The sequence below is a fragment of the Manis javanica genome, chromosome 5 (assembly GCF_040802235.1).
Source record: "Manis javanica isolate MJ-LG chromosome 5, MJ_LKY, whole genome shotgun sequence".
In the NCBI taxonomy this organism is placed as follows: domain Eukaryota; kingdom Metazoa; phylum Chordata; class Mammalia; order Pholidota; family Manidae; genus Manis; species Manis javanica.
This window is the reverse complement of record NC_133160.1, coordinates 73,799,214-73,822,650: the sequence shown is the minus strand read 5'-3', so window position 1 is coordinate 73,822,650 and position 23,437 is coordinate 73,799,214. Positions and strand designations below refer to the sequence as shown.

Below are 23,437 nucleotides of genomic sequence, written 5' to 3'. Positions count from 1 at the left end.
TTGTGTATTTTCCAAAGAACCAGCTCTTGGTTTTATTGATTTTTTTCTATTGTCTTATTATTCTCAGTTTTATTTATTTCTTCTCTGATCTTTATTATGTCCCTCCTTCTGCTGACTTTGGGCCTCATTTGTTCTTCTTCTTCCAGTTTTAATAATTGTGACTTTAGACTATTTATTTGGGATTGTTCTTCCTTCTTTAAATAGGCCTGGATTGGATTGCTGTATACTTTCTTCTTAGAACTGCCTTTGTTGCGTTCCACGGAAGTTGGGGTATTGTGCTGTTGTTTTCATTTGTCTCCATATATTGCTTATCTCTGTTTTAATTTGGTCATTGATCCATTGATTATTTAGGAGCATGTTGTTAAGCCTCCATGTGTTTGTGTGCCTTTTTGTTTTCTTTGCATAATTTATTTCTAGTTTTATACCTTTGTGTTCTGAGAAGTTTGTTGGTACAATTTAAATCTTTTTGAATTTACTTAGGCTCTTTTTGTGGCCTAGTATGTGATCTATTCTGGAAAATGTTCGATGTGCACTTGAGAAGAACGTGTATCCTGCTGCTTTTGGGTGGAATGCTCTATAGATGCCTCATAGGTCCACCTGTTCTTTTGTTTTTTTCAGTTCCTCTGTGTCCTTATTTTCTGTCTGGTTGATCTGTCCTTTAGAGTGAGTGTGTGTTGAAGTCTCCTAAAATGAGTGCATTGCATTCTATTTCCTCCTTTAATTCTGTTAGTATTTGTTTCACGTGTCGGTGTTCCTGTGTTGGGTGCATATATATTTATAATGGTTATATCCTCTTGTTGGGCTGACCCCTTTATCATTATGTAATGTCCTTCTTTGTCTCTTGTTACTTTCTTTGTTTTGAAGTCCATTTTGTCTCATACATGTACTGCCACACCTGCTTTTTTTCCTCTCTTTTGTTTGCATGAAATATCTTTTTCTATCCCTTCACTTTTAATCTGTGTATGTTTTTGGGTTTGAAGTGAGTGTCTTATAGGCAGGATATAGATGGGTATTGCTTTTTTTTATCTATTCTATAACTGCGTCTTTATTTGGCTTTATATTTTCAATTGCTTAAAACTGGTTCCAGGAAAACTAGTTTGGGCTACTGAATTACCTGGCTTACCATTTAAAGTCTGAGGCTGGGTTAGTTTTTTATCAATGGTGCCAAAACTTTGGGATTTTTAAATAAATCTGTATTGTCTCTGTCAAAAATGAACTTTAAAAGATATTTTCTAAAAATATGAGAGATATTTTAAATACAACCACTACCTCAGTTAAAAAGAATGTCTAAAATAGCCCATTACTTAGAAGTTAATAACTTTTGAAAGTGGAATTAGTGATTCTCATGTTCAGTTATAGGAAGATTATAAGCCTTCCTTTCTAATTCTACTTGGGTAATAAAAAGTGTACTAAGTTAGGAGTCAAAACCTGGGTCCTAGGCCCCTTTGTCCTTAGAAAGCCTACAACCTGCATGTCCTGGTCTGTTAATGATGGATTTATAGGCCAGCACTACTGTTCTCGGCTCAAGTCCTATGAGTGTAAAGGGATTCCTAAATCTCCACGACATTGTATCTCAGCCATGCAATTTTTCTCTATGAATTCTACAGTGGTTAGAGTGCTCATCTAAGAGCCATTTCTAAACTACTTTCTTTCCACATATAATGTTAAAATGTCAGTTTATGCAGAGATTTAAAAAAAATTCTGTGCACAACTTGTAATAACTGATCAGTACTTTTTTTTAAAAAAAGGCAGTACAAGTAAAGTTTCTGCCAAGTCTGAGCCAGTAGTGTGGCTTGTAAATAATGATTTGTTATATCAACAGTATCAGAATAAATGTAATAAGACTTTTTTTTTAACCTAGGGAGTAAACCTATTATTTTCCTGAAACAAATAATTAAATCAAACTCTGGGATTTTCTCTCTTGTTGAAGAAAGGAGCATACAAGGTTTGACATTCTAAGGAATCTAGTTATCTCTCCAGGGAGTTTTAGCAGAATCTCAAGTTTAAAATTGTAGTCTGCATATGGTAGTCCTCTCCTGTGTAACCTATATTCCCTTTTCCTTACCCTGTAGGTTCTGTCATATCATGCTTCAGCAGCAGAGGAAGAAACGAGAGAGCTCCAATCCTTAGCGGTAATTCTCCTCTTCTTTCTTTGTAGAAATGACTAACTACAGACATCTAATTAATATATTAATCGGCTTTTTCAGGATAACTGCTTCTTCTAGTAATATCCCCCTAGACATTTAATTAAATGTGGTAAATATATAGGCGGACATTCATAAAAATATTTAATCAACTCTACTTTCTCATAGGCCTATGAAGTCACTGTTAATATAACACAAAAGAATATAATATACTTTGTAATATATGATTCTGATTTTTTTCCAATAATGTTGTATCTTTCTTAGGCCAAAATTAAATTTGCTTTTCAGTTCCTGGGGAAATGTGAACAGGTGACTGCAAGAAGGTTGTTTGGTTAGGGTCATGGCAACCAGGATTTTATAGTTTAATGCTGATAACCTACTCTTCATTATCAAGAATTTTAATTTTTGTCCAGATGGTTTATGGAATGTTATGTGACACTGGGTTCAAATAAGGTCGGTTCCTGAATTCTTATTGCATTATTTAGTATGCTATGAGAGAAAAGGATATTGATATATAAGTAGGAAGTCATATATTCTAGGTCTTGATTGAGATTTCCTCAATTGAGACTAGTGCAAGTTTGATACACTTACACATTTTCAGCCAAAACTGGTCTTCTGAGTGTAAATTTACTTGAGACAACATAGATAAGTGCTGTGTGAGATGGGACTGGGGGTCATATAAGGAATGAGGAGGGTGTGAACAGACCACCGAGATTCTTTTGCGTTGCCAGTGTTATCAGAGCTTGCCAAATGCCAGCCGTCTGTGCCCTTACATACATCTTCTCATGTGAACCACATAAATGTGCTACGAAGGCCATCCTGAATCTGGAGAAGCCCAGTGTCTTCTCTAGCACCCTAGCAGGAAGCGAGGGAGTCAGGACACAAATGCATACAGTCCAGCTCCAGAGCCTGTATGCATAACCACTGTGCTGTCTGTTATGAGCTGGTAGGGTGACAGGAGATTAAAGATGATTCAGAGGTTTTGACCTTGGTAATTAAAATAATGATGGTGCCACTGAATAACAAAAGTGAAAATATTAAGAAGGAAAACTGATAGATTTGATTTAGAACATGATGAGATTGAGTTGCTGGTGTGACAACCAAATGTGTATCTTCAATGGTCAGGAAGGGCAGGACTGGAGTGAGGAGCAGCTGGGTGTCAGAACTGGAGGTGGGGACTGGGAGTTAGATCCTGGGACTTGGGGGGTCTCAAAGTAGTGAAGCAATGAGAGCAGTCAGGAGAGTGCAGAGAAATGGGAGACTGAGGGCAGAGCCCTGTGGATGTAGCGGGAGGAGTGTGACAAGAAACCAGCTAAGGTGGCAAACTGGTAGTTGAACAGGGAGGAAGATGTAGGAAGGGCAGCGGCACAGAAAGCAGAAGAGAATGGTTTCTAAAGGGAAGGCGATCCCACCAACTGTTGAAGGAAGGCTAAGAAATATGAGGACTGAGGAAAGCCTGCTAGATTCAGGGATAAGATGATTATTGAGAAGGCAGCTTCAGGGGTGAAACTGTAAAAAGTAAGACTAATGATGAGAAAATGGAGGAGAGGAATATAGACTATTTTTTTAAATTAAGGTATCATTTATATACCATCTTATGAAGGTTTCACATGAGCAACACTATGGTTTCAACATTCACCCATATTATCAAGTATCCCCCACACGCCATTTCAGTCACTGCCCATCAGCATAGTAAGATACTATAGAGTCATTACTTACTACCTATATTGTGAGTGCTAATTATAATGCTCCTTAATCCCCTTCTCCTCCCCACCCACCCTCAACCCCTTCCCTTTGGTCATGGCTAATCCCTTCTTGGGTTCTGTGAGTCTGCTGCTGTTTTTGTTCCTTCAGTTTCTGCTTTGTTCTTATACTCCACAAATGAGTGAAATCATTTGGTACTTGTCTTTCTCTGCCTGGCTTATTTCACTGAACATAATACCCTGTACTCCATCCATGTTGTTGGAAATGGTAGGATTTGTTTTCTCCTTATGGCTGAATAATATTCCATTGTGTACATGTACCACATCGTTTTTATCCATTCATCTCCTGATGGACACTTAGGTTGCTTCCATTTCTTGACTATTGTAAATAGTGCTTTGATAAACATAGGGGTGCATATGTCTTTTTGAATCTGGGATCTTGTTTTCTTTAGGTAAATTCCTAGGAGTGGAATTCCCGGGTCAAATGCTTTTTGTATTTTGAATTTTTTGAGGACCCTCCATATTGCTTTTCCACAATGGTTGAACTAATTTATATTCCCACCAGCAGTGTAAGAGTGTTCCCCTTTCTCCACATCCTCGCCAGCATTTGTTGTTGCTTGAGGAATATAGACTATTTTTTAAAAATAAGTTTTCTGTAAAAGAGAGTGGAGAGGAAACCAGGAAAGGTTTTGGCTGAATCGTGTGAATTTTTTTACTTAGTTTGGTTTGGTTCGTGTTTGTAAGCAGGGATTGCCCACCACAAGAGAGCCGGCATGCCTGGGACAAAGTAGGGCGGTACAGGGTGAGCGTGAGGCCAACAGTGCCAGACTGCAGCAAGATCCAGGACTTGAAGTGGCCTAGGCACTAAAAAAAGAGACATCTCTTTGGCCAAGACAAGAGGAAAGGGATAGTAAAAATAAAAATAACATTTATTAAGCACCTGCTATATACCTGGCATATCTGAAGTTCTTTGTGTGTATTAACCAAGTGGATTTAGTCTACAGCAACCCTATGAAGGTCAGTATTATTAGCACTTTGAAGATGTCTTTTGAAGCAGAGGGAGTTTAGATTGTCCTACTCATAGGGATCATGCAGGTTGTAAGTGATGGTGCCGGTCAATATCCAAGCAGTCTAATCCTGAGCCACACTCCATTTCATGGTCCTGGAGAGAAAATGAGCCAGAGAGCAAGGAAGGAGAATCAGGACTTACAGAAACATTCTCACTTAAATCACTGAGTAGGAAGGTGAGTCATTTGCCAAGAATAGTTTAAGGAACTGAGATGATTTCACCTGAAAGGTTAAGTTTCTTTAGGGGTTAGTCTCATTTGGAATTGGCTATACAGTGTATTTATTTTGTTCATGATGGTATGTGAAGGAATGATCAGTTTTTAATACTTTACTATCATTTATAGGTTTAAAGTATCTTTCACATCAGGCTTAATTGGTCCATTTGTGTACTACTACTAGAATGGCAAAGCTTCGAACTAAATGAATACTGTGAGTTAGAAATTACTGCATAGAAAGATACATTTTGAGGTACTTACAGACACTCTGGGATTATTAAGTTACTTCTATAATGAGGGCAAGGTTACTCTCTACCATGTGTTGTTTTAGATAAATAAAAATTAGCAAATAGAGTAGTTTCTAAAGATAATACTAAAAAAATCACTAGGATATTAAACTTTGTGTTTCACTTTGAAAATAGCATAGCCTTTCAGAAAAATCTGAAAATTGTTTGCTCAATTATGTTTATAATTTTAGCAAGAAATACTTTGGGATAACTTAAAATTGCAGCATTTCAGTATTGTTCAAGACCATCTGTTGTTCCATTTGGAAAATAGATTTCTGCCAGCTGCACTGAGAAATTAAGGATTACATACTGGTAGGTCAAGTAATTCATTTCAGTTGGTTGAATTCAGCAATTGATTTCAATTCTAGTTTTCTATTCACCTGATAAAAATTTCTTTATGACCCAACTACACAGGTATCTGTGTTACTCAGAAATTACCAAAATTGCTTTGTCATGTGTCTGATTGTTTATCTTAGTATAAAACCTGAAATTGAAAAGCTATAAAATGTTTTAACTTTTATTTTTTTAATTAGTTCTTAAGAGAATTAAATAATGTACTTAAGTAAACTAAATAGTTATGTCTATGTCCAGAAAAGTCCTCAAGTTACAACAAAAGTCTAACAAAGTTTATAGGAAATTCAGACCCATTATTTTTTTTCCTTGCTTTACTCAAGTTTTTAATTCCATTTTTAATCTAATTTGCTCTTGGTTTAAAATTGGGTGTAACAGAAATAGGGCCTTCAGCGAAGCATTTTGCCATATACTTTTAATGATCTTTAGTCCCAAGTTGTTGAAATGGAGATAAATAACCCCAGCTGACCTGATTATGATTATCAGAAAATTATTAGTTAAGATATCAGGATGTAATAAATGTTTTTCACAAGTAACTGATTGTTTGATTGATTGCCTTTTCTGCCTTCCTCTCATGTTAGAAGAGCAATAAATAAATATGCACTAGAGCTTAGCTTTTCAAAATTACCACAGTTTTGTCATGGAGTTGGTACTGATTCAGTTTAGTCCCTATAACTTCTGTTTTACAGCAATTTCATTAATTATAGATATGGATCTAAAAGCAAACTAAGACCCTATTTTGATTCTGAAAGTTCTTCTGTAGCAAAATAGTGAGAGAGGGAGATGCTGACCACCTCACTGTGACCTTAACCTTTCAGAGCCAGAAACTTCACCAAGTGGATTTAGGTGAAGATCAGAGTATAGATCCAGTTCCATATATCAAGATGATCATCACATTTCCTCACTTTCGGGGAAAATGTATATGGATAGTCAGATTATAGATGGAAAAATTTGAACAGATAATAAAAAACAAGGAGAGTTGACCTATGATCTTGATAACCAGTGTCACTGAACAGTAACCTCAAGCATCCATGAGGTATCTTCTTCCTCAGACGCTACTGGAATACTCTGGAGCAGTCCAGGTCCTGTAGACTTCCTGTACACCATCAGTTGGTCCATTCATTTTTATTGATGTCTCTAACATTAACTGGGCTCTATCTTTCCACATTGGCAAGATTTAATAGATTCTGTTTGGTTCTTCATGCCTTCATTTGGGATTGTTATTTTTTCTTGAGGTAAGCCTGTTCTGCAATATACTTTCCTTGAACAGCCTTTGCTGCATCCCACAGATTTTGGAGTGTTGACTTACTGTTTTCATTTGTCATCTTATATTATTTGATGCCTGCATGTGTTTATGGGCTTTTTGTTTTCTTTGCATAATTCATTTCTAGTTTCATACCTTTGTGGTCGGAGAAGCTGGTTGGTACAATTTCAATCCTTCCGAATTTACTGAGGCTCTTTTTGTGTCCTAGTGATCTAATCTGGAAAATGTTCCATGTGCACTTGAGAATGTGTATACTGCTGCTTTTGGGTGGAGTGTTCTGTAGCGGTCTGTTATGTCCATCTGTTCCAATGTGATGTTCAGTGCCTCTGTCTCCTTGCTTATTTTCTGTCTGGTTGATCTGTCCTCTGGAATGAGTACTGTGTTGAAGTCTCCTAAAAAGAATGCCTTGCATTCTATTTCCTCCTTTAATTCTGTTAGTATTTGTTTCACATATTTAGGTGCTCTCCTATATTGGGTGCATAGATACTTGTAATTGGGTGCATAGATATTCTTTTGTTGGACTGACCCCTTTATCATTATATAATGTCCTTCTTTGTCTCTTGTTACCTTCTTTGTTTTGAAATCTATTTTGTCTCATATAAATACTGCTACTAGTACATTTTTCCCCTTATTAAGTTCATGAAATATCTTTTTCCATCCCTTCACTTTTAGTCTGTGTATGTCTTTGTGTTTGAAGTGAGTCTCTTGTAGGCAGCATATAGATGGATCTTGCTTTTTTATCCATTCTTTAACTCTGTGTCTTTTGATTGGTTTATTCTGTCCATTTTCATTTAGAGTGATTATCAATACATATATACTCATTGTCATTGCAGGCTTTAGATTTTTGGTTACCAAAGGTTCAACAGCAGCTTCCTTATTATCTAACAGTCTAACTTAACTTGCTTATTATGCTATTTCAAACACAATCTAAAGGTTCTTTTTATTTTCTCTCCCTTCTTCTTCTTCCTTCTCCAATCTTTATTAGGTGTCATATTCTATACTCTTTGTTTACCCTTTGACTAACTTTGTGAGTAGTTGATTTAATTTTGCATTTGCTTAGTAAATAATTGTTCTTCTACTTTACTGTGGTTTTATTTTTTCTGGTGAAAGCAATTTAGCTTAGGAGCAGTTCCAGCTATAGCAGTCCCTCTCAAATACACTGCAGAGATGGTTTGTAAGAAGTAAATTCCTTCAACTTTTGCTTATCTGGAAATTATTTAATCCCTGTTTCAAATTTAAATGATAATCTTGTCAGGTAGAGTAAACTCTTGGTTGGGGGCCCTTCTGTTTCATTGCATTAAACATATCATGCCACTCACTTCTGGCCCATAAGGTTTCTGCTGAGAAGTCTGCTGATGGCCTGATGGACTTTCCTTTTCTCTCTTTTTTCTTCTTTTTTCTCTGTCTGGCTGCTTTCAATACTGTCTCCTTGTCCTTGATCTTTGCTATTTTAGTTATTATATGTCTTGTTGTTGTCTTCCTAGGGTCCCTTGTGTTGGGAGATCTCTGAATGTCTATGACCCAAGAGATTATTTCCTTTCCCAGATTGGAGAAATTTGCCACAATTATTTCCTCAAAGAGACTTTCTGTCCCTTTTTCTCTCTTCTTCTTCTTTTTCTGGTACCCCTATAAGGAGAATATTTTTCTGTTTGGATTGGTTGCACATTTCTCTTATTACTCTTTCAGTTCTAGAGATCCTTTTTTCTCTCTGTGCCTCAGCCTCTTTGCTTTCCTGTTCTCTAATTTCTATTTCATTTACCATCTCCCCTACCTCATCTAATCTACTTTTAAATCCTTCCATTGTAGGTTTCATTTCAAATACTATATTTTTTGCAGTTTCTGTCTCTTGAAATCCTCTTTGAGATCTAGAATATTTTTCTGTACTTCTGTGAGCACGTTTATGATTTTTATTTTGAAATCTTTCTCAAGAAGATTGGTGATTTCAGTTTCACTTAGCCCTCTTTCCAGCATCTTCTGCTATATTTTTGTTTGTACAAAATTTGTTTGCTGTTTTATTTTTCTAGTGATTCCTATGGAATAATAACTTTGTGTAGGTGGTGCCCTATAGTGCCCAGAAGCTCTACTCTTTGGAGATGCTGAGCACCTGGAGCAATTGTGGGAGGTCACAGTCCATCAGCACCAGTGCTTCCGGGGAGGAAAGAGCTCTTTCCTGCTTCCCGGCTGTAGTGCCTGCCTCCACTGCCAGGTCCAAGGGCTGAGTGTGCAGTGGGGAGCTTCTGCATTAAGTCTCAGTAGCTGCCATAGGCAGGGCCACCCTCCATCTGGCCAGGTGCACAATGGTGGGGGCGGCAGGTGTTTGAACCAGTGCCTGCTGGGAGGAAGGAGTGGCAGGATTCATATCCCAGTGGCGGGGCCTTGAGGCTTGTTACCAGCCAGAGGTATGGAGCATCTGAAGCTCCTGAAAGTTCCCAATCTGCTGGGTTGAGTGTGCTGGGATGATTTTGTACACTTGCCCTTTCTCCTGAGCAGCAATCTCTGTAATCTTGGTCCCTTTAGCACTCCTCTTGCTGTTGCAAAGTCTTTCAAAGTGCCTGCCTTTCTTTTGTTCTAGAGTGGCCGGTTGTGTGTACCTATTCTCCACAAGCAGCTGGAATCTTAGTCTCTCCGAGTGTTCTGCCTTTGTTTTCCAACCCTACTAATCTCCAGAGCACCATGTAATGTGGGTTCATGCTCCCAGAGATCTCCAGGGCTAGGTGTTTAGCAGTCCTGGGCTTCTACTCCCTTCCTGCTCCATTTCTCTTCCTCCCGCCTATGAGCTGGGGTTGGGGGAGGCCTGGGTCCTGCTGGACCATGGCTTTGCTACTTTTCCCTTTTCTGTGCAGTCTCTCTTTTCCCCAGATATAGGTAGTCTCTTCTGCAGTCTTCAGGTTGCTCTTTCAGGATTAGTTGTATTTGCTGTATTTTCATGTTATATGCGGTTTTGGGAGGAGGTTTATGCCTCACTTCTCATGCTGCCATTTTTTTTTCTATTTGTAATTGTATATCTGATAAAGTGTTAATATCCAAAAGATATAAAGAATTCATACAACTTAATATTAAAAAATTCAATTAAAAACATGCTTGGAGGACCTGAGTATATATATATTCTTCCATCAAAGATATACAGATTACCAACAGACACATGAAAAGATGCTAAACATAATCAAGGAAATGGAAATCAGAACCACAATGAGATATCTCCTCACACCCATCAGAATGACTAGTATCAAAAGGACAAGAAAAAAACTGTTATGAGGAGTGGAGAAAAGGGAACTCTTATGCACTGCTGTTGGGAATGCAAATTGGTGCAGCCACTATGGGAAACAGTATGGCGGTTCCTCAAAAAACTAAAATGATCCATATCCAGATTCCATATGGTCCAGCCATTCTATTTCTGAGTATTTATCTGAAGAATAAAAAACACTTTCATCCGAAAAGATATATGTAGCCCTATATTTATTGCAGCTTTACAATATCTACGTAATGGAAGCAACATAAATGTCCACTGATAGACAAATGAATAAATAGGATGTGGTATATATAAAAAATGGAGTATTTCTCAGCCATAGTAAAGAATGAAATCTTGCCATTTACAACAACAGAGATGCACCTAGAGGGTATAATGGTAGGAGAAATAACACAGAGAAAGATGCCATATGATTTTGTTTATATGTTTAAGGAACAAAACAAATAAGCCAATAAAACAAAACAGAAACAGACTCTTAGATATAGAGAACAATGTGGTAACCATGAGAAAACAAGGCAGTGGGGGATGGGCAAAACAGGCAAAGGGGATTAAAAGGTACAAACTTCCAGTTTTAGAATAAATAAGTCAGAAGGATATTATTTACAGCCTAGGGGATACAGTCAATAATATTGTAACACTTTGTATGGTAACAGATGGTAGCTAGATTTATCATAGTGATCACTTTGTAATGTGTATAACCATTAAATCACTGTGTTATCCACCTGAAATTAATATAATATGCTATGTCAGCCATATATCAATTAAAAATTTATAGTGTAGCAATATAAGTACTCTGCTATATCCTGTTACATGAAATAAGTTGTTGCAGTTTAAAATAATAGAATATTTGGGGCAAGTCATAAAAATTCCCTAGTTTTCTGATCATGACTTGAACCTAGAACTCTCTGCTTTCTTTCTTAATCCCCACAAAGCAGCTAGAATCAGTGAGACCACCTTGCATTACACTGTGATATGGCAGCCACCACTGGGTCCACAAAAATGGATTTTGTTCTTGGTAAGCACAAGTGATCATTTAAATGACTATTAAGTGCCATTAACTATTAATAACCTATCCATAACGCAGTGGTTTTCAAAGCTCAGCATTCATCAGAATCACCTGGAAGGTTTTTTATAACCCACAAAATGGTAAGTCTCACAACCAGAATTACTGATTCTGTGGATCTCCATTGGAATCCAGGAATTCACATTTTTTAACAAGTTTTCAGATGCTGCTGCTGTTGGGGCCAAACTTGGAGAGCCGTTGCTCTAATGGAAACCTTATTTCCTTCTGCCTTCAGACCCTACAAACTATCTAGTTCCAAAGTCTTAGCTTTGAGAGTCTGTTGCCTGCAAACAATTATGCTTAATAACAGTATCAACAGGGATCAATTGTAGATAACTGAAACCCTTGAGGTATTTGAAGTAGAAAAGGATTTAATTAGGTGCTTACAAATCATTGGAAGGGTGGATGAACAACTCCAGGAATGAGTCCCAAAACAGGTATGCAGATGTGGCTCATCATGGGAACATCCATGTAGGCCAGAAGCAGGAAGGCGCTGGTCTATCTGCTCCCTCCAGATGTATCATAGTTTGGGAATCAGAAAGCTGCTGTCAGAACTATAGTGACCAGAGCTACATTATGCCCTCAAGATCCACACTAAAAATGAAATGGTTTCCTCATGGGTCAGGCACTCTGTTAGTTTGAAATTCAAGTCTCACTTGTATACCTCACTGCAGAAACTAAAAATCCATCTGGAGCCCTAGCTGCAAGGGAGTCAGGAAAATGTATTTTTGAGCTTTCTAGACTCTTCAGAAACTGAAGGCTTACTAGAAAAAGGTTGGCAATAGATGTCAGTGGGTCCTTCTATAGTATCTTCTACAGGGACCAGTGAATATTTCTCTGGTGCAGCTGAGGCATTAAAAAATGAGAAAGAACTAGCTACATATAGACTTGGGGAGATGCATTCTGGGCAGAGGAGGAACAGTTAAAAAGACCTGTAAGTGAGGAAGAGAGAATAATAATTAACCTTATAAACAAATGGTGAAAATACAGGCAACCCCCCCAATAAAATAAAAACAGGTGGCAATTTCAGGAAACTCAGTTTTTCATTTAGAGCATTATTGTGGTAAGTAGAGAGGCTACTATGTACCCAGTCTAACACTCCTCTATACTCCTGCAGAGGCTAGGTTCCTCTGTTTAAGCCAGGAGTTGTGGAATATCCCTATTCTCATGTATGAGGAAGCTGGACAGTGGTGTGTGTGGAATCAATCATAAAAACTCAGCATAACTGTAATAACTCAGGTGCATCCATCTATTTACCTTAATGATAATCAAGTCAGTAAGAGAAGTGAGATCTTGTACAGGAAGGTCACTGGCAAGATTTAGATGCTATGCACAGGGAAGCACTGGATTCCAAAGTGAGAACACCATAAGAGATCCTGGAGTCCTGTGGACACAGAGATAAATGTATCATGAACTCAGAACGTTAAACCATAAAGACTCTAATCCATCCCCCTCCTTGTACAGGTAAGAAGGAGATGCTGAACATCATATTCAGGGTGACAAATTCAGTGGCATACCAGAGCTAGAACCCCTAAGAGCAAACATTCCTTTTTACCATGTGTTTCACCTTGATTTTAAGTTGCTCTTTTTATTATCATTAATGCTGAAATGCAAATGTGATGGCTGAGCTAGGCCATTCAAATGGTATTCAGAACAAATGGGTTTGATTAAAGATCACTGAGAAATCAAAATATTTTATAACCCTGGATACTGCAATACTTCCAAATCCTACTCCCAAGATATATCTAGTTCACTTTTAGTGAATTTCACTTCCAAAATTACTGGGTTTTTTTTTAAAGTTTTTGCAGGAATGGTGGAAAGGGGCCAACACATTAGAGGTCATAAAAGGATTACTTAAATGAAAAATCTCCTTTAAAGAGTCACTAGAGGCAAACCAATTCATTAGTTTGAATGGTACATACAATCAAAGCACTCAGGAGAAAAATGAGATTACACTACAAAGCTGTTTGCCAGATTGAATCTTTAACTCAGTGAGCTTCGTGTATTTTTTGCATTCCATATTTGGTTGATTTGACACGTTAAACTCCCAACTCCAGAAGAGCTTAACTATCTTTGAATTAAGCACCAAAATAGCTAAATACTGTTGTCCAGAACTCACGGGCATTGGGCTCTCATGTGGAGGAATAAGCAGTATTGGAAAGTATTAGGTGGTATCATAGTTCCAGGAGTTTTGAATTGGATTATTCAACCATAACCCATGTACACGTTATAGTGCCTTGTTGCTTTATAGGATCTCTTAAATATATTGTTTCTGTTACTCTGCAACACCACAGTGCAGTAAGTTCTGTTTATCCCTTGAAGAAAGACAAAGTCAGAACTCTCACTTTGTAAATTATAATAAATCAAACCATCACTAAAAGGAGAAACTGGAAATCCAGAATGGTATACAACTTATATGTATGTGTGTGTTTGTGTGTGTATATCTGTCTGTCTAATGTATATAACATAGCCTATCCCAGAAATACAACATACTTTATCCTCTGCTGTTAGTAAAGTGTAGAATATTTTTGCAGGTAATATGTTTTTTGTAAAATCACCTTTATCTCAAGCTCTTTCAAAACAACAGAAAGTTGAATTCTCTTGTGATGTCAAAGAAGCAGTTTACAAAAACTTTAAATAACATTTGACTTTCTCTTGGCTTGTGAACAATCAATTCCAAGAACTCTGAATCTCTGTATCACTGACCACAAAGTTCTGAAGGGAAATGTTTTCACATCCCCATGGGGTCAGATCTGAAAGGTTGAGTCTTGGTGTGGCATGACTGGACAAGCAAAAGATTCTGGCCTCTCAGTGGAGAGAGGTTAGGAATTAGAGAGCGTGTTGGAGGGAGGCACAAGCTGTGTTGGCCGTCTCTCCTGTAGTGTTGAGAATATCCTTTGTTATCTTACAGCAAGAAAGAGAACTTCCTGCTGTAAGAATAATGATCCCTGAGGAAAAAAACATGTGTTCTCTGGTAGTTGAGTGCAGTGTGGTTAAGGGAAACAGCTGTTACCTGCTTTGAGTTAAAAGGTGGGCTTATTCCCACCTCCACACTTCTGAGTTCACTCAACTGACTGCTCCATCTCTGATGTTGGCAGCTGGTGTAAACGATGAAGCCCTCTATCTAAACATTTTTAACTCTCCTTTCTTCCGCTACTTCAGCCCACGCATTAGCCTATGGAACTGACTTAACAGATGCATATTTTGGCTTGTGAAAAGATTCTTAAATTACATATTTTAACTTGAGAAAAGATTCTGAGTTTGGAGTATGAAGAGGGTAACATTCATGTAAAGTTTAAACACATCTGGTATATGTAAGTAAAATATGAAGGTCAAGATGAGCAGGAGAATATGCAAGTGCCCTTGGGTTGGTAGAGGAAAGCTCTATATTTTTCCTTTAGATTGTTATTTTTTACCTTTTTGCTTCACAAAATACAGAGGTAAAACAGAGTAATGATATCCCACATATTCATAGGAAACCTAAGGTGTGTGGAGGGGATCAAGGAAAAAACATTAAAGGAAGGTGGTTCACATTTCTTAGTTTTTCTTCACTCTGATCTGTGCCGGATTAAAGCTTCTTTTCATCAGGTGAGTCTCAGCCTGATCTAGCTGAAGCAATTGCAGTTAAAATGCCAGCAGGGTAAATGGTGGAGAGGGTGTAAGAGTGGGCACCGAGGCCTGGCCAGAAACCTAGCAGAGAAGCCGGACGGCTCTGCTCAGGCCAGGTAAGCCAGGGCACCTTGGCCCGGCCAGTGTTGCTTCATGGGAATTGGGGCTCGGTGTGGCCTGATTTCTCAGGAGAAGCCAGAAATCCTTTTCCTGTCATTAAAATCTCCTAATTTTTAAATGGTGTAATGCATTTGGTGACTTAATTAAAAACATTCAGTACCAAACAGAACAGATTGGAATATCCTTGCCAAGTCTGCTAGTTTTCCAGCTCAGGTTAATGGGCTTCACCCTCCTGGGAGGTCTTGGAACCTTTAAACTGGAACTTATGACCCAAACTAAGTGAACAGAATGAGATTTTCCCCTCCCATTCATTTAATAAATATTCATATTGATGCCAGGGTTCTTGTTTACTGAGTCAAAGAATGAATTTCACAAACACCCAAGGTAGGAGAGCCAGGGAGAGGCTTTTATTGAGAGATACAGTGAGAGGACAGAGCTCCTGGCTCACACCAGGAATGGAATGGACAAGAGAGCCTGTAGTGGTGCATTGTCTAGGGGTTTTATAGGCAGTTGAGGATTTTTGGGAATGTGAAAAATGGCTTAGGGGTGTGGACTTGTTAAGTGGCCCCTGAATATTTAGAATTAACTTAAACTTCCTGCTCTGATTTTTCCCGGAGATACTGGCATCTTAGTCTAGGAGCATATCAAACAAGGCCAACTGCCTCACCCCTAAGGTGGGCTGAGGTATTGTTTGCTAAAGAGTAAGTTAAGAATCTTACTTCTTAAACTTCCTTGGTGTTAAAATGCAATCTTATCTTTAAGGTGGAATCCTTCTGCCTTTTATTATGTTGTTTACAGCTGGGTCTACATGCTAAATTAGTTGCCCAGTTTGCAAATTACCTCATCAGGTCTGAAGGAGGAAAGACAGCACATAGGCCTGGGCCTTTTAGCATACTAAAGTGAATCTTACACATGATCACAAATGATTAGCATAATAAAACATGTGCTACTCTTTTTTATCTGGGGAATATTAACTGATCTCACTGCAGAATGACTCTAGAGCTTAATGTTTACCAGAGTTTTGGTAGGAGGTTTCCTTGCATGTAGTTACATTGCTCTGACTTCAAATATCCTACTTTGCTTTTTCCAGAGGCCCTCACCCTATTTTGTCTAAGCCATGGTCCCTGTTTCAATATTAACAAATATCAAAACTGTAGTAATCACATTGGATACAAAGATATGTAATATGTAAACTATAGCCCTGCCTGTAGATCCCAATGTAGTTGAGACAGATAAACAGGAAATTGTACTATAGGGAACTCTGTGTAATAAACAGGTATTCTGTAGAAAAAGTGAAAGTTCCTGTGGTCAGGATTCTCACTGGCCCTGGTCCTCTGGCTCATGGCACATGTGTGGGCAATACGTTATTATTGACTCTATATAAAGAGCTCCGCCCAGTGCTCAGGGCAGCAGAAGAGCAGAGGCTGGAGTGGTGGCAGCGCTGAGGACAGGGCCTGAGATGGCTGCAGGGGCAGGCACGCCCAGAGGCAGAGATTGACTTGCTGCATGCAGACTTGCTCTGAGTGGATGGGATTCTAGCGCCTGACCTGCCACCGTGGGAATAAAGTTGGGTATAAACCCTTTTACCCCAAGAACATTCCATTGTCATTTTTCAGTCTCACCAAATCAAGAGTGAACTTGCCTGGGGCTGAAACACATTGGCAAGACATATTCCCGTGGTGGGGTCAGCTCTGAAGAGCATTTGTCTATCCCTTCCTTGGATGGGAACAGTGCCTGAAAGGAGTCTGTCAAAGTGCTTTACAGCAGTAAAACGGGTTTTACAGAAGCAGGAGATACAAAGGAACATTGATGAACAAGAGCACCATGTATCTGAAAAAAAAGCAGGTGTTTTACTACAAAGAAATGATTATCAAAAAAAAACTAAGGATGTTAATTTAAAAAAAGGTTCCCCTCCAAAAAACAAAATGGCTTCTCAAGACCATCCCAGACTTCTGAATCAGAATCACTGACTGTTTTTAATGTGCACCCTCGGTGATTCTTATGCTCAGCCTTGAGTGAAGTATGTTCTGCTGGTCTCTGGAATAGAGCTTGTGTCAAATCTGAGAGCAAATAGTCCGCCTGGATTGGAAGCTGGGCTCTTTTCCATAACCAGCGGGCTACCACAGATAAAGAAGTTAACCTCTTTGTGCTTGCATCACAAAGACCCAAAAAATGGAGCTAGAGTAGCCACTTCATAATATTATCTTGATAATTAAATGTAAAATGCTTAGAACATTATCATTATGCTGCTCACCATTTGATGCCCGCCCATAGTACCAGAACTGATCCAGAATACTGACTAAATATCTGTTGAATGAATAAGATTGGTGAGGTATAAAGAGGCTAAATCACTGGAGTCCTTAGTTCTGCCTGGCTATTCTAGGTACAGTCTCAAGGCAGCCTCTTTCCTCCACCCAGCCTACCTGGAACCAAATCAATTACTCCCACGTGGCTCAGTTAAAAAAAAAAGGCAGGGGGGAGTAGCCCCTATATTAAAAGATTTCTAGTGTATTTACATTAAAAAGAAAAAATATACACAATGTGCTCTTTCCTTAAAGCAAAGCAAGAAAACTTTGCTAATTCCTGCTACTTTAAGTAACAGCTTTATTTCATTTTCTTCTTCTCCCCTTGACCTAAGGCTGCTGTGGTGCCATCTGCCCAGACTCTTAAAATTACTGACTTCAGCTTCAGTGACTTTGAGCTGTCTGACCTGGAAACAGCACTGTGCACAATTCGGATGTTCACTGACCTCAACCTTGTGCAGAATTTCCAGATGAAGCACGAGGTAGGAATGTAATGATGTCCTTGGAAAAGTGCATGGGGGTGTGGGGTGGTTAAGAAAATTAGTTTTGGATGCTAGTATGGAAGAGAGATTTTTAAGTTTCAGCAGTTAATGTATACTGTCACCTAATTCATGTCTGAGATTTTTTTTTTTATTATCAACTCTTAAAAAGACATTTACCAGGTTGAAGAATAGGGGAGAGTGTTCTCAACAGTAAGAGCAGGATGCTGGAAAGACTGGGGCCTGGGGGTGTGGAACCCTGGTTGAGGGGTGAGAGTGACAATAGGAGCAACCGGAGGAGAAGGTGGGAAAGAAGTCCTATGTGACCTTGTAAATTCTTTGGAGGAATCTGGATTTTACCCTGAAAACAATGGTGAGTCACTGAGGTATTTCAAGCAGGGAAGTAAATGATCACACTGCAGAGGTTACGATAACAGAGTTCAGCGAAGGCCCCAAACAGAGTGAACTCCTTTGGAAATGAGGGAATAAAGGGGCTTGATCTGAGGCTGAGCTCTGGTTCAAACAGGGTCACTCATATGGGGTGAAGATGAAAACTGATTTTAACCGCTGTTGATTATCTTTGCCTCTCAGAAAATAGCAAGACTTTAATCAGTGTCTTCTAATAACAGTGTGGAGATAGCAGGAATTCTATTTTGCTTCTAAATGGCTATCTGTATAGCCATTAAGGACTAAGGAAGAACAGATACTAGTCCTAAGACAGGACTGTTTGGGGAAAAAATTCAGTAATTTGCCTTTAGATTTATCTGGTTAGTTGAATGTCTAGTCTCCTTGTACAGATTTCCTATCTGGAAATTTAAATTCCTTGAAGGCTTCCACTATTTAGCAATCCATTAATTCATAGAATGAAAATTTATTGACATGTACAGTGTACCCAGCACTGTGCTAGGTATACATTTTAACAATAAGTTGGCCCTGCTCTCAAAAGCCTCACAGAAATGAAAACTAAGTGCTAATACAGCAAAGGTGAATACAGTGTCATGTACGGTATTATTTGCAGCCTGAATATGGCTCTTTCTTGTATGTAACCAAAGTTTATATTACTCGGGTGAAAACAAAGACCAATTGTCTGTAGACTCTTCTATAATGATTTTTCACTCTTATTAGAGTACACTGATTAAGGGATATCAGGCGTTATTTCAAGAAGATCTTAGAAAACTTATTTGGCTATTATCCCCGTTTTACAACTGAAGAAATCGAGACAGCATGATAGAGTGGAAAGATCGTGGAGTTTGAGTCACAGCTCTTGTAGTGATTGCTCTTATTTCCTTGGGCAATTAATCTCTCTCATTCTTCGTTTCATGGTCTGTTAATTGAGGATAATGATATGACTTCCCCTGTGGGAGTCTTGTGAGAATTACACATGCTTGTATGTGATGGTCTGTTTGCAAGCATGTATACATGTGTACACTTGTATGAAATTTTGCTTAACAAGGTCTAGATGCTGTCAGTTATCCCTTCCTTAAGCCAAATTTGACTGTGGTTTTATCAGCCCATCAAATTTCCATATTGTAGACTACAGAGCTAATTTTTAAAAGCTTTCTCTGTTAGTGTAATGAAGACCTCATTTAGAGCCAGGAGTTATAAATGTGCATCTCACTTCTGCTTTTTGCTAGTTACAGTACATTATAAACCAAGATAGCATCTCACATCCCTTTCTACTCTTAAGATCTCTCATACTTTAAACCAGTAATGGTCTGGCCAGAACAAAGGAATGTATTCCTTGTAGCTATTTATGAAGTTCTTACAAGTTGATTTGTTTCTTATTTCTTAAAAGCAACTTTTTAGATAGCATTTGAATGTTAGATATGAAGATAGTTACTCAGAATTTCTTTCTCAAGCTTTATTCTTACCTTTTCTTGAATTTGTGCCCATTATGCAGCTATTTCTTCTCACTCTCTCATTCATCTACTCCCCTAAAAGTTTGAATAACTACTGTTCTAATTCCAGCCAACATTAACTTGAATATTGCAGTCATTCTGGTTTGCCTTCCTGCCTTAGTGCTCTTCTGTTTTATTTCAGATGTTATTGTCACTGTAATTCTAGGATGATGAAATTAAAATGTTATTGCTGGAGAGGATGTTAGACTCATGAAGCTGCCCTGACAAAGAATGCTTCCTCCTGGAAGATATGTCAGATCTGCAAGTCTCTGTTTGACCTCCAAATCTTGAGTCACTCTCTTCTGACCACTGCAGCCATTGCTCTTGCTGAACTCTGAAACAGATTCCCGACTCTACTCAAATCTGCATGCGCTGAGCTTATTTTCACCTTCTTTTACATGTTGTTCCTCCCCACATGGACTGCTTCCCTTCCAAGTGTGCTCTACTTCCTACTTCCTTCCTCAGAGCCTGACGCAAACAATCTCTGTTCCTAGGAAAACCCTAGGGTTGACTTCATGTCACTTGGTATGTTGTTGACAGTTTATAAGTTTGTGCTCTCAATTTTATGTTGATTTGTTTATTTTCATAATATGTACACTTTTGTTATTTCTACTACTGACTGAGATTCTTGAAGGCAGGAGCTGAGCTCTGTTTTGTTTCTTCTCTTTTTCCCATGGTGCCCAGAGTATGCCACTCAGGGCTTAGGCAGCCTTGGTAATCGTTAAAGCCTGATTTGCTGTATTGCGTATGCTCCCTAGGGTCATCCAAACCACATAAATTATTCATTAGTCCTGTACAAAAGACTGTATACAAATTTGAACATTCCAGGCTTATCTACCAGGTACTTAGCATATCTGATCATAATTTCCCTAAATGGTGTTAAGAATGTCCTGATAGCAGAATCCAAAACTGTACTTCAATCTAATTACTAGCTACTATATCATTGGGTTACCCAATTCTACTACACCCATCTTAATAGAATCATAACAGAGTAGTCCATCAGCAATTATGTTCCATAGAGTCATTTTGGTCATTATTTCACATTATTTGATATATGTACATATTTAATTATATCTACAGATGAGTAAAGAGATATTCCATAGGTTAAATTTCTGTTTTTTCTGTGTATTTTCCTTGATTCTTTAATTAATCCCAGTGATTTTTCTACACTACACTGTGTAGTACCTAAGCATGACAAAGGAAGTTTATAGCTGTTACTGCAAATTCTCTTAATAAGATGAATCTGTCATTTTCCTAGCCAACTTTGTTCAGAAATGGTCACAATGAAAGAAGCTGCAGTGTGCTTGGGGTTAACAGATGTCAGTCTTAGGCACACAGAAATCATCTGCTAAATACAGTGACTTGGAGGTGAAAGAACTAGGGTATGGGGTTCTTTGTTATCAGAATTCCCTGTGAACTGCATCATAGCACAGCAATAACAAAACCTAGAAGGAAAGGGGGAATATGAAAGCATTGATTTTCTACCAAATCCTCTATAAGCAATTTCTACAAACAATTAAGAAACCTTGTTTTTGACCAACTTCTGTTGCCAGTCATACTGTGTTGAATATTGTTAAAGCAACATTCTTTTCTCTGGCACTTTTTCCATTCCCCAGAGCAACGCTCTTTGTGTTTGGACTATCTCCAGTGATATACGTAGGGAGAAGCACATATTTATTTTTACAGATCTCCAAAAGTATAGTAAATCACTCAGAATTGAAGAGAGGCAGACTAAAAACAAACACAAAATAACCATGTTTAGGGCTCATTTGCCCATGGGGATTTTACTGAATGCACCACTTAGAAGTTGAATTAAACCCAGCTTGTGAGATTTTCTTTACAGTCTATGTTTATTTTTCCATCTTTTAAAACGTTATTTTTTCACATGCACTCAGAGTTTTATTTTTACATGTATTATTTTTTAAAGAATCATTTCTTGATAAGCAAATAGTAACTCTGCTTGAATATTTAAGCATAGTTTAAGAGAGACAAAGATCTAATGATCACATTAGGATTTGGAGTTCCAGTTTGTCATTGGACATGTGCTATATACCTTGCCCCCAGACACCCATAGAGCTTTGTGTTAAATACCTCCACAAACAGAATGCAAGCATGAGAACCTGAGAATGACTACTTTCATGGCTCTCTGAAAGCAAATTCATACATAGTTGACTATTGGACTTTCCTAATTGGTATGACACATGGACATAATATATTTTAAAAAGCTAGTCATTGCCCTACCCATTGCAAAAAGTCCTTTCTTAGAACTGTCTTGCATTTTTCATCTAATTTAGTTAACATGGTGGTTAACATGTTGGGCTCTGGAATCAAACTGCTCAAGTTTAAATTTTGGCCCTACGCATTATGAGCAGCATGACCTGGGGCAACTTACCTCTTGGAATGTCAGTTTCTCATCTGTGAAACATCAAAAAATAGTGTTTCCTTCAGAGTCATGAGGGTTAAATATAAATGCTTTGTACAGTGCCTGGAACACAGTAAATATGTGAAAAACATGAGCAATTATTGTTACTACTTATGCATTATTTCCTAAAGGTTCTTTGCAGGTGGATTTTAAGTGTTAAGAAGAATTATCGGAAGAATGTTGCCTATCATAATTGGAGACACGCCTTTAATACAGCTCAGTGCATGTTCGCTGCTCTAAAAGCAGGCAAAATTCAGGTACTTTTTAGAACCATTTATATATTTAAGACATTTTACTGCTTTATTAGTAAAACTGACAGCATATCCTTTTTAGTTTTTAATGTTCTCTCAATGATGATTTAATGTGCTCTAATATTCATCGCCACTTAGAAAATATATTACATTTTGTTAAAGAAGACAAGCATGGCAAAAATACTTGCTACTAATTTTCTTTCATATATAAAATATATGGCATATTTTTACAAATCTTTAAAATAACTTCATGTTAAACTCATAGTCTTTAGGCAAATAATACTTTATTCAGAGAACTCTCCAGTATAAGAAATATGTTCACATTCCATTTGCTCCATAGAATTCCTCAAAAACCACTCAAGTCCTGAACTTAGCTTCTATCCTTTCCTTTGGAGCACTCAGTTAATTTTATAAGTACTACTTCATGGAAAGTGTTTTGGTTTCATATTCATTGACCAAAGACTTTACAAGAAGAAATGCAGAAAATGTTCAAATAATTAGTTCCTTGCCAGGCCAAATTTTATCCATATCTCTGTCCTTAGATTCTAACTTCAGTGGGAATCGACTAGTTATTCCAGGTAAGTGATTCCAGGCATCCATCGTATGTTTCTAATTCAGAGCTTCCATGCTTTTTTTAAAAAAAGTAAATTCTAAAAATGTTATTCTGTGTCTCTACTTGCATAGGGTGCACATTTTAGCTGGCTACAGCTAAAAAGATGTGATTGTCATCCAAGAAGCACTACTAAATACCATAATAGTATTTTCCTGTCATAGCAAATGTTTGTAAGAAATAGAATAAACTTATTTTGGGGTGTGGAAAGGTCAGAAGGATTATACAACTGAAGATCCTTGTTATGAAGAATAATCAAAGGATAGTTTTTGTATATGTTATAAACATACTGTTTAGAGTGTTGAAAGCTCCAGCAGAATAGAGCTAATAATAATTTCAACTTGTGTTTTCTTACTCATGAAGGAGAACAGCAGTACTGATAACACAAATGGCAGATATTTAA

The 23,437-nt window shown here is 37.9% G+C and overlaps 1 protein-coding gene across 3 annotated transcripts in view; it reads left to right on the top strand.

The window, feature by feature from the left end:
* PDE5A (phosphodiesterase 5A) overlaps positions 1–23,437 on the top strand; it is a 134,705-nt gene that overhangs the window by 82,045 nt on the left and 29,223 nt on the right. For all 3 annotated transcript variants that reach the window (XM_017673984.3, XM_017673983.3, XM_017673985.3), the window contains exons 11-13: positions 2,073–2,132; positions 17,710–17,856; positions 22,305–22,430. In XM_017673984.3, coding sequence (XP_017529473.1) covers positions 2,073–2,132; positions 17,710–17,856; positions 22,305–22,430 — 333 coding nt within the window. The remainder of the gene's footprint in view (positions 1–2,072; positions 2,133–17,709; positions 17,857–22,304; positions 22,431–23,437) is intronic.